Below are 21,614 nucleotides of genomic sequence, written 5' to 3'. Positions count from 1 at the left end.
GGTCCAAAGTCCTCTTTTCAGATGAAAGTACATTTTGCATTTAATTTGGAAATCACGGTTCTAGAGTCTGGAGGAAGAGTGGAGAGGCACAGAATCCAAGGTGTTTGAAGCCCAGTGTGAAGTTTCCACAGTCTGTGATGATTTGGGGTGCCACGTCATCTGCTGATGTTGGTCCACTGTGTTTTATCAAGTCCAAAGTCAACACGGCCATCTACCAGGAGATTTTAGAGCACTTCATGCTTCCATCTGCTGACGAGCTTTTTGGAGATGCTGATTTCCTTTTCCAGCAGGACTTAGCACCTACCCACAGTGCCAAAACTACTACCAAATGGTTTGCTGACCATGATATTACTGTGTTTGATTGGCCAGCCAACTTGCCTGACCTGAACCCCATAGAGAATCTATGGGGTATTGTCAAGAGGAAGATGAGAAACACCCGACCCAAAAATACAGATATGCTGAAGGCCACTATTAAAGCAACCTGGGCTTCAATAACACCTCAGCAGTGCCACAGACTGATCACCTCCATGCCACACCGCATTGATACAGTAATTCATGGTAAAGGAGCCCCAACCAAGTATTGAGTGTATAAATGAATATACTTTTCAGAAGTTGGACATTTCTGTATTGTAAATCCTTTTTTTGATTGATCTTAGGGAATATTCTAATAATTTGAGATACTGGATTTCTGATTTTCATGAGCTATAAGCCATAATCATCAAAATTAAAACAAAAAAGGCTTTAATTATTTCACTTTACATGTAATGAATATAGAATATATGAAAGTTTACCTTTTTGAATTCAGTTATGAAAAAAAGGAACTTTTTCATGGTATTCTAATTTTTTGAGATGCACTAGTAGGTATTTATTAGTCTGGCTAACGTGACTTCAAAGCTCTGCGAGCATTTGGTCTGGCAAAGATATTAAGCCCAACCGTTGCCCAAAGTGCGTGGTTGACCCGCCTCCCTGAAATGCCTCAGTTTGCTACTGGTCGAAGCCAGAAAAGGCTGTGACGAAGCTTAAACCAATCACATCACTCTTTCCTCTGATGTATGCGACGCGACGGGGCTAACTGGTAGATTAAACGCTTACCGAAGCCGGTCCGGAGCAAGGCGAAAATGTCCTTCCTTTCAATAAATACCTCCAGGGCTGCTCTTTGCTCCGTTTTCAATGAGAACTTGCTCCATGTTCGTAATGTTTCTAGTGAATGAAGCGTTTCCGGCATAGATTCTATAAACAATCTATGGCTTCCGGTCGCAGTTCTACTACGTCAGTGCCTTGAACACGCCTCTACCCAGGGCCGTTGGAGATGCTCAAAGTTGATTGGCTCCCGATTTTTCGGGAGCTTGGAAGAGCTGTAGATAGCTTGCCTGGCCAGACTAAGTTCGCAACAGGCCCTCGTGTTGCGTCACGCTTAGGATGGGCGGGCCCAGGCTAGGTATTTATGAGGTTCTGAGAAGGTTAGACTGTAACGTAAGGACTCTAAGACTTGGGTGCATGCTGTTATCAAAATAATCAACAACAGGTTGAAGCTGTATTACAAATAAATACAGATTTTCATGTTACCACCGATTATAAGGGGTGTTATAATGTGACTCAGGCTGTTCCTAGTATATTTGTGCTGAAGATAATAAATGATGTTAATATCACTGTGTGTGTACCAGGTGTCAGGTGGACCTCTCTCGCCTGTCTAAGGAGTGCACACACAAGCTGGACCTGCTGCTGGAGGAGGGCGAGGGCACACTGGTGTTACTGGTCACCCTTACCGCTTCAGCTGCCGTCTCCATCTCAGACCTTTCTGTCAACATGTTCGACGACCCGCACGAGAGGAGAGAGATTCTGCACAGATATGTAAGTCTAGACAAGCTCAGCTGATTAAGCTACAGATCAATTTTAATTGCGCTGAAATGTGGATTTTGGGTCCGAGTTACTACAGCAGGTTAGCACAGTTACAGTTACAGGAGCATGAAAATACAGTTTCGACATAACTGTGAGAAACATCTTTTATAATCGCTTGTAATGTTGCAGTTCGGATCAGCGCAGTGTTTTAGTGCTATGACATACAGGAGGAGTGTGTGTTAGCCCGGATTGGACTGGATGGACGATGGATGGTGGCAGTACTAATTTGTTACTTATAACAAATCTGTCTAGCTAGCATATCGCCGCAGTGACGTGGCCACTCTGACAGCTCCAGCCATCAAGGTTTCTAGGGAAATGACAGGAGTGGTTTCTCAGACACGAGGAGAACATGTAAACTCCACACAGAAAGGCTCCTGTCGGCTGTGAGGTTCGAACCCAGAACCTTCTTGCTGTAAGGGCCCGGTCCCACAACATTGATAACTATAACTATACCTACGGTATAACTACAACTATGACTATACATATACCTGAACTTAGTTCCAGTCTGGAGCAGTCACAATCCTGACTACTATAATATCGGTTGGTCCTGCCCCTCAGGTAAATAAATATACGTATGGTAGGTTGTTGGTTTTTGCTGGAAAATGTAGCGGTTGTACAGTATGCTGTTTGTGTACACACCCAGTGCTGACAGTGACAGCAAGGAAGAGCTGCTTTTGATGCTCATTTTATAATAATAATAATTCGTTCAACTTATGGCGCCTTTCTCACACCCAAGATCACTTTACAATTACAAAAAAAAAGCTCACCAAAAGAGGGTCAGGATGTAATTCCAGTGGCGTAGCTGCCCACAATCCCACCAAAAGGCGCACAAAAGCATGTTCCACACTGCCTACACAGCTGCCACGACACCACCGGGCAACATCGCTCAGAACACCGCACCATGGATCCACAAAGCAAGCACAGAGTGCTGGACAACCCAAATGTTAAAAGAGCAACAAGCTCACTGCAGTCCATAGCGAGGAGCACAGGCCTCACCCACAGCGCACCAAGACCTGAAGAGAACCGACACCCAAAACTGGGTCCGGAGCTACGCCACAACCGGCAGACAAAACGTTCAAACAAAGAACAAGCACAATCACAAAAAGAAAAACAAAGGGGGGAAAAATGAAAAATAAAAAGGTCCGGTGAGAAGCGGCAGCCGAAACGCGCACAGCGTACTCTCAAACGGAAACGGAAACGCTTTGCACAGAAGGCAAAGCCAAAAGAAGAAAAGGAGATATAATTAAAGTTTACAGATATACAGCCATACCCACTCTACTGCTGATGATCTTCCATACATCTTCCTTTTTACCTGCATCTTTGTACAGCTTGAGTTTTTTGTCATGAAGCATGGGATTCTTCAACACTTCTGTTATCAGCTTGGACAAAGATGTTCAGGAGAAATAGCACGTGCTCAGACAATGTCACATGTAATAGGGTAGTCACGCTAGAGGCGGAATGAGCCGGAATGCCATCGGAATGAAAATTCTTCGTATATTCCGGGATATTCGAAGTGCATTCTAAAAATTCTGACTGCATTCGGAGTGCATTCCAAACATTCGGGCCCATTCTTGTGGCCGGCCCAAATGTTCTGCTCATGCTCAAAACATTCGAGGTGCATCCGAAGAGGAGAAATATCGAACAGCATTCGAAGTGTATTCTAACTGCATTCTGACTGCATTCTGAATATTCTTATGGCATTCCAACAGCATTCGAAGCATTCTGAGCGCATTCGAGGGAAAACTCGAAATGGCGAGCCACTTCAAATCCTGCCAGAATGTCCCAAATGTGCCTCGAATGAGCCGGAATGCCGTCGGAATGAAAATTCTTCGTATATTCCGGGATATTCAAAGTACATTCTAAGTATTCAAGCTGCATTCTCTTTGAATTCTTAGACGTTCAAAACATATTCGGCAGCTATTCCAGGAACGTTCTGACTGCATTTGAGGTGAATTCGTACAGCATTCGAGGCACCTTCCAACCAGACTTCGGGTGGTATTCGGGCAGCAATCGAACCGCACTCGTACGGCATTCGAAGTGCATTCTTAATATTCTTACTGCATTGTAACAGCATTCGAGGTATTCCTACTGTGATCCAACTACATTTGAACTGCATTCGAAAGCTAATACACCCGGAATGTGCAAGAATCATTTGAGGCGGGTTCAAAGCGCATTCTAAGTATTCGAACGGCATTCTTACAAAGCTGTAAGAATGTTGGTCAGTTTGAAATTCCTGCCCGAATATGGCACGAATTTTGAAAAATTTTTATTCCAGCTGGTTCTGCTTGATTCCTGCTAATTCTGAATAAGTGTGACGGGGGCCTAAACAATTACCTGATTGGTCAGATGTTTTATCGGATCAGGTCCAGGCCTGGAAAAATCGCTCCAGAAGGAATCTCACTGATGCCGATAAACCCAGGCCTGGGCTATAGGTATCATTATCAGTCTGGTGTGAGCACCAACCACATAAACTGCAGGGGACGGATTATTTATAGTTATCGCTATAGTTATCGGTATTGTGGGACCGGGCCTTAAGACAACAGTGCTAACCACTGCATCACCGTGCCGCCGTTTATACCAAATAAGCATGATAGATGGAATTAACATAGATATGAGGATTAAAGGGTAAGTTCTATTATTGAAAAATAACGACAGGTGGTGTGATGCAGCCCAACGTAAAGCGAGCGACTGTTGCCACTCTGCAGTTGATTTTCTTATAACAGCACATATTAAAGTGTTTTATCCCTCTTATACCACCATTTTTGCAGCAGTTTACCAACACTAACAATTTTAAAGTTGTAAATAAATGGCATACTCATCTCATTATCTCTAGCCGCTTTATCCTTCTACACGGTCGCAGGCAAGCTGGAGCCTATCCCAGCTGACTACGGGCGAAAGGCGGGGTACACCCTGGACAAGTCGCCAGGTCACCACAGGGCTGACACATAGACACAGACAACCATTCACACTCACATTCACACCTACGGTCAATTTAGAGTCACCAGTTAACCTAACCTGCATGTCTTTGGACTGTGGGGGAAACCGGAGCACCCGGAGGAAACCCACGCGGACACGGGGAGAACATGCAAACTCCACACAGAAAGGCCCTCGCTGGCCACGGGGCTCGAACCCAGACCTTCTTGCTGTGAGGCGACAGCGCTAACCACTACACCACCGTGCCGTAAATGGCATACTTTTTATCCATTTATAGTTACATGTAATCTTGTGTAACGTCCACAAAACAGTTGTTTCCTGAGCGGCCTATATTTATTTTTTTCTCTCTTTTTCGATGTTAATAAGACACAGAGAAACAGGAACATGCAAAGCCCTCTGTCCTGAACTGAAGACTCTCCCATGGCTGAAAACTTTACTGTTATGAAGCACTGACACTGGAGACTCCATCCCTAAATGTTTAAAAAACTCTCCTTAAAGAAAGCTTGACCATATCAGCGTTGCGTATTAGAACATTTTCACATTTAAACTTAAACCTGTGTTTTGCCTTGCAGCCGGCACTACTATCTGAGCTGCTGTAATAGAAAATTAATCAACACGTAACCAGTCAGATTTAGGAGTTCAACAGTGATATTAAAGTGTAAATTAATTCCATATATACAGTGGTGCTTGAAAGTTTGTGAACCCTTTAGAATTTTCTATATTTCTGCATAAATATGACCTAAAACATCATCAGATTTTCACACAAGTCCTAAAAGTAGATAAAGAGAACCCAGTTAAACAAATGAGACAAAAATATTATACTTGGTCATTTATTTATTAAGGAAAATGATCCAATATTACATATCTGTGAGTGGCAAAAGTATGTGAACCTTTGCTTTCAGTTTCTGGTGTGACCCCCCTCCGTACAGAAGAGCTTCAACTCTGGGATGTTGGTGGATTTCCTCACATGAACTGCTCGCTTCAGGTCCTTCCATAACGTTTCGATTGGATTAAGGTCAGGACTTTGACTTGACCATTCCAAAACATTAACTTTATTCTTCTTTAACCATTCTTTGGTAGAACGACTTGTGTGCTTAGGGTCGTTGTCTTGCTGCATGACCCACCTTCTCTTGAGATTCAGTTCATGGACAGATGTCCTGACATTTTCCTTTAGAATTGGCTGGTATAATTCAGAATTCATTGTTCCATCAATGATGGCAAGCCGTCCTGGCCCAGATGCAGCAAAAAAGGCCCAAACCATGATACTACCACCACATTTCACAGATGGGATAAGGTTCTTATGCTGGAATGCAGTGTTTTCCTTTCTCCAAACATAACGCTTCTCATTTAAACCAAAAAGTTCTATTTTGGTCTCATCCGTCCACAAAACATTTTTCCAATAGCCTTCTGGCTTGTCCATGTGATCTTTAGCAAACTGCAGACGAGCAGCAGTGTTCTTTTTAGAGAGCAGTGGCTTTCTCCTTGCAACCCTGCCATGCACACCATTGTTGTTCAGTGTTCTCCTGATGGTGGACTCACGAACATTAACATTAGCCAATATGAGAGAGGCCTTCAGTTGCTTAGAAGTTATCCTGGGGTCCTGTGTGACCTCGCCGACTATTACACGCCTTGCTCTTAGAGTGATCTTTGTTGGTCGACCACTCCTGGGGAGGGTAACAATGGTCTTGAATTTCCTCCATTTGTACACAATCTGTCTGACTGTGGATTGGTGGAGTCCAAACTCTTTAGAGATGGTTTTGTAACCTTTTCCAGCCTGATGAGCATCAACAACGCTTTTTCTGAGGTCCTCAGAAATCTCCTTTGTTCGTGCCATGATACACTTCCACAAACATGTGTTGTGAAGATCAGACTTTGATAGATCCCTGTTCTTTAAATAAAACAGGGTGCCCACTCACACCTGATTGTCATCCCATTGATTGAAAACACCTGACTCTAATTTCACCTTCAAATTAACCGCTAATCCTAGAGGTTCACATACTTTTGCCACTCACAGATATGTAATATTGGATCATTTTCCTCAATAAATAAATGACCAAGTATAATATTTTTGTCTCATTTGTTTAACTGGGTTCTCTTTATCTATTTTTAGGACTTGTGTGAAAATCTGATGATGTTTTAGGTCATATTTATGCAGAAATATAGAAAATTCTAAAGGGTTCACAAACTTTCAAGCACCACTGTATATATATATATATATAAACAATGAATATACCGAATCATCCTCCCTGTTTCAATATATTGTTCGATGCATTCTGCTCGTGGGCTGAACTGTGTCCCTGTTGGCGCTGAGTTCTCAGACCTGGCAGCACCTCAATGATGTGACCTCCTTTTCAAAGGCGCTCAACCTCTGGGGGCCGCAGATTGGTTCAGGCCTGGAGAGCCTTGGGCCTCTTCTGAAGAGCGGGATGAGGAGAGGAGAGGAGTGCAGGAGAGGGAGAAGGAGAGGAGCTGATTGGGGTAGAGAGTGTCGGAGGAGAGGGGGAGAAACAGTGCTGTGACAGGCTCTTTTGAGGCTGGGTTTGCTGTTGAAAGGCCGGGACTGAAAGGGCCTACTGTCCTGTGTGAGGGCCTTTGGCCCTTTGTGGCCCCAGGGCCCTGCAGCCCTCCAGCCTGTACAATAGTCTCAGCCTGTCGCTTTGTCTTTGGCCTGTTAACCCTTCGCTCGCTGCCATTTGCGGCTCTCTGCCACCTCTTTACATGCCAAAAGCAGGGGACAGAGTTGAAATAAAAAGGGGCACATCACGCTGCTAACCGCCTCTGATGCATCTGCTCTTGGGTATAATGGCACACATGAAACCCTTGAATTTTTCAGCTTAAAGGCTCAGTCTCACAGTGGCTTTCACAAGGCTACCGTAATCCTCTAGCTAGGTGTCCTAGCTACTACTGTCAGATGACGAGCATGAGAAGCATTTTCTCCTCTTAATTCTGCTTTAACTCAGAGTTGTTTTCTACGTCGCGTTTGATCGCCAGTGGAAATGGAAATGCGTCACCGGCCAAATGGCAGGTGGCTGACCCACATTACTTAATATAAAAGGCTAGCAGTTGTGCGCTAAACACCTCCACAGTGTCCTTACGCGCCCACAGGGGGGAGCTCTTAGACCGATAATGGTGGACTAATCCATATCTCTTCAAGAATAGAAGAGAGACAGGCCATGGGTGAGGAGCTGGGGGGGGGGGAGGTAGGTGTGCAAAATGAAAAGAAAAGCTATTTCACCTTTTCGTTCCCCCCACCACCACCACCACCACCCTGGTAAAGGATAGACGTTTTTACTCCCTCATTCCCATTCTTGTGCTCAGTTTTCTCCCCCTTTCTCGTCCTCCCACCCTCTCTCGCTGCATCTACGCATTCATTAGCACCCTAGCCTGCAGTCTGATGGGGAGATATGCTGGGCTAGTGATGGGAGGGAGGACAGTGGATTTAAAATAGGGACTTTAATTTGTCCCTACTATTAACATATTCCCTTTTCTCTGCTTGTCACTCTTTCAGACTAAGGAATTTAATAAAGATGTACCTTATCTAGTTGGGCAGATAACATGAAGTGCCAGCATTAATGCTGCACAATGCTGCTTAAACAGATCTCTGTGTGGTTGTGGAGAAAAACCCGAAGGTACGTCGAGAGCTGCGCTTCAAACGCTTTCTACCTTTCTATCACCATAAAATCAGATGGCCACATGAATTAAAGCGCCTTAAAGCAGTTGAACACAGACCCATTGCTGCTGCTGTCTACCATGCAAAGAAAGCGGTTACAGTTGAGGGGAAGAGGAGGGAGAGGCTGACGTGGACGGGTGTGCTTTGAAGCCGCAGATGCTCTCTGCAGAAACTGGAGCCGCCTGCAACCGTGAAGGGGGTGCTGGGGGTTGGGGTGGCCGCGCTAGTGCGAAACGCAATTAAATCTCTTGATGCAGCTTCGCCGTGGCTTCACGTACATCATTAAAGTGGCAAAGGCATATCAGATGACTTTCAGCTGTTTGCATATGGGATGAGTGGGGCTGGGCGGCTGAGAGCCTCATCGCCGTGTATTAATGGCTTGAAGCAGGATGAAGATGTCTGCTGCTGCTAAAAGGCTTTCCACCTGTCATCCCGCAGTCACGTCACACCTCAGACGCTTTCATTTCGGGTTCAGCGTGGAACGCATACAGCACACCTGAGGATTCGCCCAGAGTCTGGAGTCTTTTTATTGTTGAAAAGATTTCAATTTTGTTTTCGTATGATTTTTTTTTTCTGCTGTTTGAAATTCAGAGGCCATTATATTTAAAAAAAAAAAAAAGTCACATAAAGGCCCGTAGATATGACAATATCATATCTACAGATTTATATCATGGTAAATACACATTTTAAAAAACAAAGAAAAATGATATATTTTTATATATTAAATAAAGCGGTTAGAGATGAGATAATTGATTTTATTTTTGATGCGTCCAAAACATTTATTAAATATGCACAAAATAAAAAAAAAAAGGATTGAAAATCAGTCGTAAAAAAGGTAAATAGGACATTATGAGAAAAAAAAGTACAACAAAATTATGGTTTGTTCATTGGGGAGGTTTGTGATAAAATCAAGCCCTTTTTTTTCTTCTTCTTCTTCTTCTTCAAATATAATATTCTTTAGATGTGTGAAATATTAAGACCTGAAATATTTCGGTCAGATTTTTCATCTTTGTCAAGTCAGTTTTTAGGGTGAAAATTTTTATCGTCACGTACATATTTTTCATAATACACATCGTACAGAGTCGTGCAATAAAACCAGTGCTCGTTTAACAATAATGGTTGCCAGTTATGTTAACAAATCCCTATTATTTTTCTAGATATTAAAATATAATCTTTTGTACAGTAGGTTCGTAAACTTGACAATTTTGATACATACTATGCTGTGTACCGTAGGATATTTTTTCTGTATCAGTCATCAACTCATACAGAAGAGTTTTTAAATCTGCTTTAAGAACGAGCTTTTTTACGCTTGAGGAAATATTTGATAGAGCGTGCAGTCGGAAAGTTGATCCCATGAAAAGACGCCATATTTCCTGATACGTGTTTTTGCTGATAAGAGAAGGTGCAGCTTTGCTCCGTGTCAGTTGTTGTAAGCAGACAGGAATTATGCATTTTAATAAGGGGAGGCGACGGGGGGGGGGGGGCTTGCGTTTAATGGACGTTAATGGGCGTCAGGGCCAGGGTGACCTCTGCTCAAGTGGTGGCACCCAATTCCACACTCGTCCTGTCTCTCGCTTTAAAATCAGAGAACGGACAAATGCACCGGGGTGTGGGTGTTTGTGTGGGTGTGTAAGTGTGTGTGTGGTGGTGGTGGGGGGGGTGGAGAGGAAGAGAGGAAGTAGAAGGAAAGAGCAAAGAAGGGAAAGTAGGAGTGAGGTGAAGGGGGGGGGGGAAGCTGTTAGCATTCCATTTTTATTATGACATTTCACAGTCATCCGATTTAATGTCCCCTGACCGGATTGTCCGGCAAGAGACGGTGGGCTTGAAATGTTATTTAGAGCATTGATAAAAGGTGAGCGGCTGCGAGATGACAGCAAGTCATAAGGCTCAGCACGGTGACATTCATTTTCTCCACAACAGAGATGGAATAAGACGTCACAGTGACAAGCTGTCAGTCAAACCACAGCCCCGCCGCCTTCCCCTCCCCAGCTCTGGGTCCTCACTTTCTAACATGGTTCTCTGTGTGTATAGTGTTATATATATATATATATATATATATATATATATATATATATATATGTGTGTGTGTGTGTGTGTGTGCGCCATTTCCTGCCATGTCCACATACCCCTCATAATCGGATTGAACCCGTGTCCTCTTATAAGAGTTTTTTCGTCTCTTCAGTGGTCTATAGACGGATAATAAATTCCTCTGCTGTGGAAATGCACCTGCCTGTCGAATGTTTTTTTTTTTTTTTCATCATGATAATCATAAATAACAAGCAGTCTGAAGGGCAATTGTGCGTTAAAGTTATGTGAAAAGCGAATTTTCATTCACTGCACCCTCTCCCTCATTTTCTCATCTGCTATCACAGACAACAATATCGGCCATAAGAGTCGAATCAGAAGAGTTTATAATGATTTAAGTCTGTAGTCCAGCCCTGACTCGAAAAGTCAAATTATTATCACGCCTCTGCATGTGTGGGTGAGTGTGTGTGTGGGTGAGTGTGTGTGTGTGTGTGTGTGTGTGTGTGTGTGTGGAGGAAGACGAGGTTATTGCCAGACAGAAAAATAAATTTTCGTGAAGTACGTTGTGCTGATTTTAAAGCCAGACCAGTTGATATGGCCTTTTTGTGCACACGTGTGAGCGTGTGTGAACAGCAGAAGACCGTCCCTAACTTTTGGATCATAAAGTTTTCGTGATGAGTGTGTATTTTTTTCATATATAGGTAGATGGAAGGAGGTGATTTCTCTTTTCAAGTCGATATAGACTTTGCATCTTGTTGCCCCAAGTGTACGCATACACATGCATGAGCGAGCGAGCGAGCAGAAGAAAGCTCTATCTAACATGCAGCTTGTGCACTTGTTTCATCACTACATGTCAGCCCTCTTAATGTTCCAGTGGACACACAAAGGAGCAGTTAAGAAGCATTATGCTGTCTGAATGAATGGCTTTTATCTGGACCAGTGCTATTAGCCCTCTCATAAATCATAAGTCTCGGAGACGCTCAGCTTTGAACACTTTAACCCTTTCAAAGTCTGTTATTTGCAGTGGCGTCTAATGGACTCGGAGGAACAGGATGGGCTCGTGATTGATAGACGGAAGGCTGTTATGTAGGTGTCTTGAACGTTCTCGCGACGTTACAAAGCAGTCGATATTCGACAGTGAATAGATACATATTTGTAGGTCAAGGATTGTCGCTACAGAATCATTGGCACCCTTGGTAAGATGTCTACAAAAGAAAAAAAAAAGTTCCGAAAACTGCATTCGTAGTAAATTAGCTTCATCTCACATTGAACATGTGAGAGATATTTAACCCTGAAGTAAATGTATTCTATAAAGAAAAAAAAAAAGAACAAACCCACATGTCAAAATTATTGGCGCCTCAGCATTTATTACTTTGATAGTGCGTCTCGTCCTGTAATTACAGAGAGGTAATCAGAGCTCAGTCCTCAACACACAATCTTTAAAGGGTTCCAGTTCGTCCTTTGTGGACAAAATGGCACAAAATTGAATCATTTCGGGTGGATATTTTTGGCAGTTTTTCATTGCCAGATTCAACCACAACCCACCCAGTTGAAACGTCTTGTTAGAGGAAGACGGATTTTCATTTCAAATCTTCTCGTACTTCATGCACTCTGCGATACCGTGCAGCCTCACAATCCGTCCATCCCGGGGCATTTTGAGGGGGAAAAACAAAAAACAAAACAGCCCCTTAACCATACCGTACCACAGGTCCTCCACTACACTTAGCAGTTGGGATGAGGTTCTTTTCTATTCATCCATCATTCATTTCACACCAAGCCCACTGTGAAAACACTCTATTTTCTGCCTCAACTGAACACACAGCCCAGTCCTACACGAGGTTCCAGGGCATGTTTATTTGGCATGAAGGTGGCATCTAATTGTAGATTCTGACTTAGTGACCCATAAAATGCTACCATCCTTGGAGATATTTTTGCCTAACCATCCTCCTCACCATGTGTGGGAACAAAATATACTTGCTTCTTCTTCCAGGCATATTCATTGCAGTTGTTTTAAACTTTTAAATCCTCACTCTGACAGTGAATGTGGTTCAGGCATGTAGCTTTTTTTTTTAAACCACTTCTGGGTTTGTAAAAGTCAGCACACTTCATCTCTGCATTCTCTAATCTTCGCGGAGTTCATGAATGATCACTGTGTCACCTCATATTTATACCCCAGTGACACAGGACGTGAGAGCCGAAAGTTGAACGTGTCTGAACGCTCAGTCGAAAGTAAAAAAAATAAAAAGGCAACATTGATTGTCCGTCGGATTTTCTTGGCGTGGCCGCAGTTGTAACACGAGGTTGTTTGTTTTTTGTTTTGGTTTTTTTACATTTTTTTTTCTTAAATTAAATTTACTTTAACACACAATTAAAGGTTAGACGTAACCTCGTTTTTTTTCGTATAAAGCCGTATGTAAATGTTTACTTGAAAATGGGTAGATTTTCTGAATTCTGAATTGCAACTGACCTTTTTTTTTGTTTGTTTGTAGCAGAACTTTATTCATGTTGGTTTTAATGTGCACACTTGCTGCTGTGTGTGGAAGATGGTACATGTGACTAATGTTTTGGAAGGAGCTCAGGCTGTCATGATTAACCTGCTGATGCACTGTGACCCCTCCAGAGTCTGCTGAGATCCTTTCACAGCATTAAAGACGTTGGTGTGGTGCAGGTGAAAGTCATCCGGGCAGAGGGACTGATGGCAGCTGATGTTACAGGTGAGGAGAGTCCCATGAACACACACACACACACACACGGAGGAATCTCGAATCTCAAGCATTAGTTCCACTTCTTTCTGGTGACTGATATAAACAGTATTGGCAATACTTATTAATCTTTCCTGCTCTCTGCTAATATACTGAAAGCTCAGATCCGTCTGTTATGTGTCTGACACATATTTTCCCACACTTCTGTTCCTCTTCAATTAATTCTTCCTTTTAATTAAGTCTACCGTGGACAGGCCTAGTTTCTGGCAGTATGTATTAACGAGCTGAAAAGAGATGGCAGAGCACTGTTTTTTATTCGGAGTACGAGAGACAGGGCCATTAACAAGAACACTTACCAACAACCATCTTTTTTCCTCCATGCAAATACACCACCACTACAAACCAAATACATATCTGCATGTGTGTGTGTGTGTGTGTGTGTGTGTGTGTGTGTGTGTGTGTGTGTGTGTGTGTGTGTGTGTGTTTTTACAAAAAAGAGAAGGAAAAGAACATTCCCAAATCCCTTAGAAACTGTATGACCTCCTTGCTCAAATCATTTTTCAGTCCGAGTAGGTTATATTTAAATGAAGCTATTTCTGTAAGATTTTTTTGTGTCCTGCGTCCTGGAGGATTTTTTGCTTTTGTTGTTTTGGGAATTTGACTTTTTATAAGAGTAAAAAATCTTCACCTAAGGTTCCCTCTTTTTTTTTTTTTCTTTTTCAAAAATGTAAAAAAAAAAAAGTACTAATGTTTTAAACATGTCATTTGCATATCACTGAATATATTATATTTAAGTGTATATCGAAATTGAGTCGTACATGAGCTGATCGCCGCTATAAACCGTGTACAACAAGATTGAGTCCAATAATTGATTTATTCTATCCACATTCACTGGATTTTGAGAAACAGAGCATTTTTATTTTTATTTTTTGCAACTTCGATGAATAAAAACTTTATACAAAACGTCCGACAAGATCATTTCCGCTTCGGCAGACTTTTTATAAACCTATCGATGGCGGCACGAATTGACTTTACTGTTGGTTTTTTGTAGAACGTGCCATCTTGCTGTCGTGCCGAGGTACAGAATAGTTTTAGACATTTATTTAATTCTTCCTTGGACATTTCAGTGATGTAATTTTCAAACTTATTTGAGCTTTTGAACCAGTCTAAAAAAAAAAATCACCTAATTTTAATGCTTAAAGATGAAGTATGTAAACAAACTGGCGAAACGACAGGAGCAATTTGTGAAAATGCGATAATAATAATAATAATAATAATAATTCTTGAAAGATAAAAAAAGATAGGTTCTTACCATCAAATACTTTTATTCCATATTTTGTTGCCTTTTTTTGTATTTCTTGGGGTTTTGTTTTCGAGTAGGTTTTATTTCATCCTCTGTTAGTTCAGCAACACGCTCCACCATTTTGTTTTTCCCTACTCACGGTATATGAGCTGATAGCCGAGTAGTAGAGTAGCCAATCAGAGTACGCAATTGCTCATATCCAGTGACTGTGGATAGATTTTTATATATATATATATATATATATATATATATATATATATATATATATATATATACTGGGTGCGATTTGCTGGGGGGGATGGTGGGGATCATCCCCCCCTCTGGTTTTTATCTCTGCTGAAAAAAAAATCCTCGGGGACAACCCCGTCAATAAAACAAACAAGCCAAAAAAAAGTTGACATGACAGGCATGTTGTGACACAGTTTTCTATGGTCTACATTGCACTCACTTTCAAAATGACCCGAAGTGGCAGCTTTGATGTTCACGAAAGTCCCCAGCAAATAGATACATTGTAGATAATAACAATATCTTTGCGTTCTATGCAGGGATGCGAACAGCGCGCCTTTTGGCGGATGCCGCCTTTTTCACGGCCGATTTTTTTTTGGGGGGGGGGGGGGGGGGGGCGTTGGAGTGTCTGATTATAATTTCAAAGTAAATTCTATATTAAAATTACTAAATAAGCAAATCCGTTACAGTCCATGAAACAGAAAGTATAAGGATGAGAAAAAAAAACAGTTTAAATCGGAAAGCTGGGCACAATGTGAACTGCGCCATCAGAGCAAACTGTTCATTTAGTATTCATGTATTTTAGTGATTTTCGAGTCACTGTCCATTTAATCCGGAGGGAGAGAAACATCACAGCAACGCGACAAGCAATGCGAACTTTGTTGTGCTAGTGTTCGTGTATTTAGTCAGAGAGATAGGAAGATGAATTTACTATCTCTGGTTTAGTGTTCGTTTTCATTTAGTGTTATTCATTTGATATCATCGGATGTTATTGAGCTGTTAGCCTATTGTTAACTTAATTTTGTGACGTTTCATGATTAAAAAAAAAAAATCCCCCCTTCTGGTTTTTTGACAAATCGCACCCTGTATATATACACACCCACACATACACACAATGCATAACATGTAATGTGGTTTACACTGTAATATTGCTGAAAAGACGAAAAGATATGAGGCTGAAAAGTATGTATTAAAGTTCAGCGGCTCAGTCGTGTAAAACGACAGATTCTGAAGCTTCGTGTTATCACGATATCGATTTCTGTTTTTATTCCAACTCAAAGTGCTACTGGAAAGGAAGACGATGAGAGGTGCATCTCGAAATAGATAATGAAGGGAAGAAAGAATGAGATTATAGTAGGAGTATCCTGAACGCTTCACACTCTTCACCTCTTCAGCATGCTCTTTCTGTTCTGCTTCTGTAGCCATCTTTAATTAAGACATGCTCGATGGTAGGAACCCTTCTAACACACACGCGCGTGCGCACTCACACACGCACACACACTGCTCTTTGTGACAGTTCAGCGATCTGGAGGTCCGGCTGTTACGTAGACTTCACAGCCTGGTCCGTTCTTCCCAGGAGGACCAAGGCTGCCTCAGGAGCTCTGATTTCACACTGCTTCTCCACCATAAAGCCCCTGCTCACAAGCTCCTCGAAGAGGCACGGCCCTCCCAGGGCCCCGCTGTCTCAATCGGCCGTGGCACAGGGTTACAGGACATGGAACAGTGCCTTGTCTAATAGAGAGCTCAGAGAGAGAGAGAGAGAGAGAGAGATCTTAACCTATTCTCATGCTCTGTTTTTACCTCACTTGTACTCTAGTGTATAACAGGCTGGTCTGCTCCCCTCACTCAGTCTGTTCTTCGGTGTAATTAATTGAGGCATTTATCTGGAGTACCTCCACTCCAAAGCAGCAGGATAAATGGGCAGAGCGTGTAAAACCAACAGTGTTTAGGGAGAAGGAGCTCCATTCAGTGATGCTCCTGCGGGATAAATCTTGTGAGTGTCGATCATAAATCCAATACTCTTTAGAATCCACAGTGCATGTGTTGGGATAAATCTCTGGAATTTATACCATTGGAATAGTCAAGAACATGTATTTCATAATGTAACTGTTGTACAAAAATGTTCACATCCTTTCTACGAGGTTATTCAAGGTTTAATTATAAACAACAACTTTATAGAGTTGTAGAGACAGACGATATTACATGGTGCGTGAAGATCTTTGAGTGCTGAACATATTCACGAGTGAGTGAGGCGAACGGGTGAAAATATTTCTCAACACTCCAAGATAACCGTCATATCTTTGCGCCACTGTGTAATGTTCTTTATATTATATGGACACATCCACAAAAAAAAAAAAATACACAGGTTAATCAAAAGAATTTTAATTTTGAACCGGCTCACCATTTTGACAACACGCGTCCAGTCATCGGGAAAACACCGGGAGTGACATCATCAGAGTGAAATATCGGGAAATATGTCGCTCAGATCCGTGATGGATTTCATATGAAAAATGCGAGTTTTTTCAAGACGAGAAGATAAACTTCATATCTTCAAGCCAACGTATGATTTCCTTTTTTGTTATATCGACACATTCACAAACAAAAAGTGCCCAAATTTATCAAAACAATTCATTGATTTCCTTATGAGTGATGTATAGAGATTTATGTCATGGTTTTGGTTCTCCATGTCCCGGATAGAGCTCGTATGAAAAATACCAGTGGTGTATTTCCCAGTAAAACACTTGTGTCCATACACACACACACACACACACACACACACACACACACACACACACACACACACACACACACACACACAGAGTACTGTGCAAAAGTCTTAGGCACACTGGTTTTTTTTTTTTTCTTACAAACTTTCTTATAGATTTCTATTTTTTGACTTCTACATTATCGAGTCAGTACAAAAACATTTTAGAGTCCAAACACTCGTTTTTCAGCACAAAATTAAATGTTACAGAAAAAAGCATTGTTGTATTTGAGCCGCATATTACATAAGAGAGAACTTTTCAGATTAAAAAAGAAAACATAATGAAGGCTGCTGGGTTTTGGTGCAAAATGAAGAAGCGAGTGTGACAACGTGTCCAGAAGAACTGCGGCTGGTTCTGGAAGATGCTCAGTAAAACCTACAGCTCATTTCCACATAAAACTGCACTCACTGTACCTGAAACTGCTATTTTTATTTTTTTTTTAAAGCAAAGAGTCGTCTCACACCAAATACTGACTTTGTTTCATTTATTACGGCTTACTGATTCCTGTTTATAGTATTTTTTAATGTTGAAACATTTCATTTCATTATTTTTAAAGCCATTTTTGGTCGACAGCTATTCTTTACACGTGCCTAAGACATTTTTTGCATGTGCATATATATATATATATATGTGTGTGTGTGTGTGTGTGTGTGTGTGTGTGTGTGTGTGTGCGCGTATAAAACACTTCGTAATTCACTTATACCCACTTTCAGTCAGATCAAAAAATCAGTTTAGTGGCCAATAAACATCAGCAACTCTTTAATATGGCACTCTTTTGGCATTTTCAGTACCAGTCAAAAGTTTGTACACCCCTACTCATTCACAGGTTTTTCTGTATTGTGACTATTTTCTACATTGTAGAACAACATTGAAGACATCAAAACTTTGAAATAACACGCGGAACATATATGGAGTTATGTGGTAAACAAAAAAAGCATTAAAAACAAAATATGTTTGATATTTTAGATTCTTCAAAGTAGCCAGCGTTTCCCTTGATGATGCTTTACACACTATTGGCATTATCTTAACCAGCTTCATGACGGCGTCACCTGGAATGCTTTTCAATTAACAAGTGCCTCGTCAAAAGTTAATTAGTGCAGCTTCTTGCCTTGTTAATGCGTTTGAGATCAAACAGTAAACAGTAAATAATAACAATACAGTAAACAGCCCTATTCAACACCACAACTGTAGTAATCCATATTATGTCAAGAACGGCTCGACTAAGTAAAGAGAAACGACATCCAGCATTACTTTAAGACACGAAGTGACTTTTAATTTATAAAAATATGTGTGTGTGTGTGTGTGTGTGTGTGTATGTGTGTGAGGTGCAAATTGGTGGTTATATGGACGTCTGTCTACGTTTCCAGATTTCACATGCGCTGAAACATATACAGTAATTACTGCTCCGTATATTTGCACGTCGAATTGCAGGCAAAATGAGGTTGAACTCGTCTCAGCACCCGGGCCAAAATGAACCCACGCACAGTGTCTCGCCGGCCACACCTGGAGAGTCAAAGTTTCATCCCAGGCAAAGCGTGAAATGCGCTCAGACAGCCACCTCACAGACAAGGTCAAAGTTCGTCGCCTGGGACAACCATGTGTCATAGGAAGGTCCATGCAGGATATGGAGTTTGTCTCTACATTTTTCTGCTTATCAATTTGCATTAATTTAAGCATCCACACTGTTCCGCGAAGCTAAACGCTGAAAGATGCTGATATGACGGCTGTGTTTAGACAGAGAAAATCAACGTGTGTGTACACCCAATTAGAAATGTCTACAAGAGCTTAATTCACACATTTCTAATTTATTCCGGTTATCTGCAGAGCACCTTAAAGCACGATAGTGCAAGTCTTTCAAATACTGCTGGGATATTTAAAAAAAAAAAAATCTCATGGTGTCTGTAGGTACTGTGTATAATTTATATTCACAAAGCACCACGTGTTTAATAAGTGTATTATTAATTTTAATAAACTCACAATATCCAAACAAAACAGCGATACGAATGATGGTGCTAATTTGAGCTGATGCACAGCATAAAGGACATTTCATTGGTTTTATACACTGCATTTATTGCCAATATGAACTTATCCAGCAGTGGCCAATCAATGTGTTCCTGAAAGTGATCGGGCTCGTGACAGCCAGGACTTTCCATTGATCACGCTGACATTTATTCTGCACGTCAACGTAAATGTCCTGCTTTTGTGACACCGTTTCTATCAGCCCTCACAGATCAATGACAGTCTGGGAATTAATGCAGAACATGTTCTTTTACTCTGTCGTTATATTATTTGTGATATGCGGAAGCAGGAAATATCGTTTCGGGAATGCGTCATGTCTTGTGGCTCACCTTGTACAAATCTTGTTTGTTCGCAGAGAATGGAAAAGCGCTGAGGTGGCTTGTTAAAATTTGAGTGTTTAGCACATTTTTAAGAAATCATATCTTCTAATCATTATAAAGTCCTGCGTGTTATATCTGTCTTCATCAGCCCAGTGTGGATGACCAGGTGTGTCTGTGATAGTGTGTATGGAAGTGTCTGTGTGTGTGTGTGTGTGTGTGTGTGTGTGTGTGTGTGTGTGTGTGTAAGAGCAGTTTTAAGGCCATGGGCAGCGCCGGCACCGAGGCTCTTATCTACCTGTGTGTAAGTCAGCATATCAGTGGGACACGAGGCCCTGACACTACAGACAGGCAAAAATGAATGCATCAAATCAGAGCAGTGATGATAATCATGTGTTTTAAGGGTAGGGGTGGGGGTAATTTAGCCCTTCGGCCCGGCTCGCCCAGGTTTTATCAGGTAGTGAGAGTCGCTACGATTTTGCAGTGCATCAGCCAGTGGATTACACCAGTCTGTAGTTGATAAAGTTAATGTGTTTGTGTGTGTGTGTGTGTGTCCCCGTCCCTCACAGGCAAGAGTGACCCCTTCTGTGTCGTGGAGCTCAGCAATGACCGTTTACAGACACACACTGTGTACAAGAACCTCAACCCAGAGTGGAATAAAGTGTTCACGTTGTGAGTTTAATGTTAAATTACACTTCACTGCTCAGAAGTCTGTGAAAGGATTGTGTTTTTTTTTTTCTTGTTTTTTTTTTCCAGTCACGGATTAATAAATGTAGGCAAAATGTACATTATTCAAATAGTGTGTCTCCGATAATATTACAGCTATATAATGAAATATTTGTTCTATATTTAAAATGTAATTGTTACATCGAAATAAAAAAGACAATTAGGAGCTGAAGTAGATTTCAGTCTCATATTAATTTAGTTTCATGCCTGTAGCTCTACATGGAGTTGTTAGATATAAGTACATTTTTTTTCCTTAAGGACCGAGATTAACCTAAGGATGATATTACACTCCCTTTGCAAGTCCAATTATTGTACGCTACAGTAATATGCCATACATAATTTCTCATATTAGTTTGGAATGTAGAGGTTGTGTTCCGTCGATGTTTTTTTTTTTTTTCTTCATAATCTTTCAATCTGCCCGGCTGGAAATTCATTTGTGAATTCCCACAGAAAGCTGGGTAATCTCGCCTCTCCTTGGAGTGCCCGTCTCTTTAAGAATAACCTCATTTTCCTCCACTCTTTAGCCTACTTTTCAAAGATAGCATTTCACAAGGAGAATCGCGGCATCTTTTTTTAACCCTCACACAATGGAGCCTGTCACCGTGCCTTTAAATAAATGCATTTTTTTCCCCATGATTTCCAAGATATTCTTAAATGTTTAATATTAGTCAATGACTTCTTTTCCATTCCCACCGCAACTCGACTTTCTCTTTCAATCAGCAACGTGAAAGACATCCACTCCGTGCTGGAGGTTACGGTCTATGACGAAGATCGGGATCGAAGCGCTGACTTCCTGGGAAAAGTTGCTATTCCGCTCCTGAGCGTGAGTCCTGAGTCTTTTCACTCCGTATGTATATTACTGACTAAATGAATTAAAAAAATATATACGAATATTGACTGAAAAGAAATTGATAAATACTGTATAAGCATATTTATTATAAATATAAGTGGTAGAATCTACAGAAATATTCCATAAGACTCTCAGTGAGATTTTTACTCTGCTCTGAAGAGTATGATAAAACTAACCCTCGCCAAAAAAAAAAAAAAGATGAAATAAGAATGAAAGGGAAAAAAGCTAGAGAGCGTAATGTGTGCTCCCCGGCTGATCCCCCAGGATAGTTAATTTGTGGATGACAGTGGTCGGGGCGTAATGAACAGGTACTTGTCAGAGCCGCCACAGTTGTTTTGGGCTCTCTGTCAGATGCAGCAGCTGGGGGTCAAAGGTCACGCGGCGAGTGTATTCAGCTG

General features: G+C 41.4%; 1 protein-coding gene across 4 annotated transcripts in view; it reads left to right on the top strand.

The window, feature by feature from the left end:
- Nucleotides 1-21,614, top strand: part of mctp1a (multiple C2 domains, transmembrane 1a) — a 393,574-nt gene that overhangs the window by 298,087 nt on the left and 73,873 nt on the right. For all 4 annotated transcript variants that reach the window (XM_060906951.1, XM_060906950.1, XM_060906953.1 and 1 more), the window contains 4 exons: nt 1,665-1,851; nt 13,149-13,242; nt 20,210-20,312; nt 21,087-21,189. In XM_060906951.1, coding sequence (XP_060762934.1) covers nt 1,665-1,851; nt 13,149-13,242; nt 20,210-20,312; nt 21,087-21,189 — 487 coding nt within the window. The remainder of the gene's footprint in view (nt 1-1,664; nt 1,852-13,148; nt 13,243-20,209; nt 20,313-21,086; nt 21,190-21,614) is intronic.

Source organism: Neoarius graeffei, chromosome 24, assembly GCF_027579695.1.
Source record: "Neoarius graeffei isolate fNeoGra1 chromosome 24, fNeoGra1.pri, whole genome shotgun sequence".
Classification (NCBI taxonomy): Eukaryota; Metazoa; Chordata; class Actinopteri; order Siluriformes; family Ariidae; genus Neoarius; species Neoarius graeffei.
The sequence above is the reverse complement of the archived record's forward strand: the minus strand, read 5'-3'. Positions and strand labels throughout refer to the sequence as shown.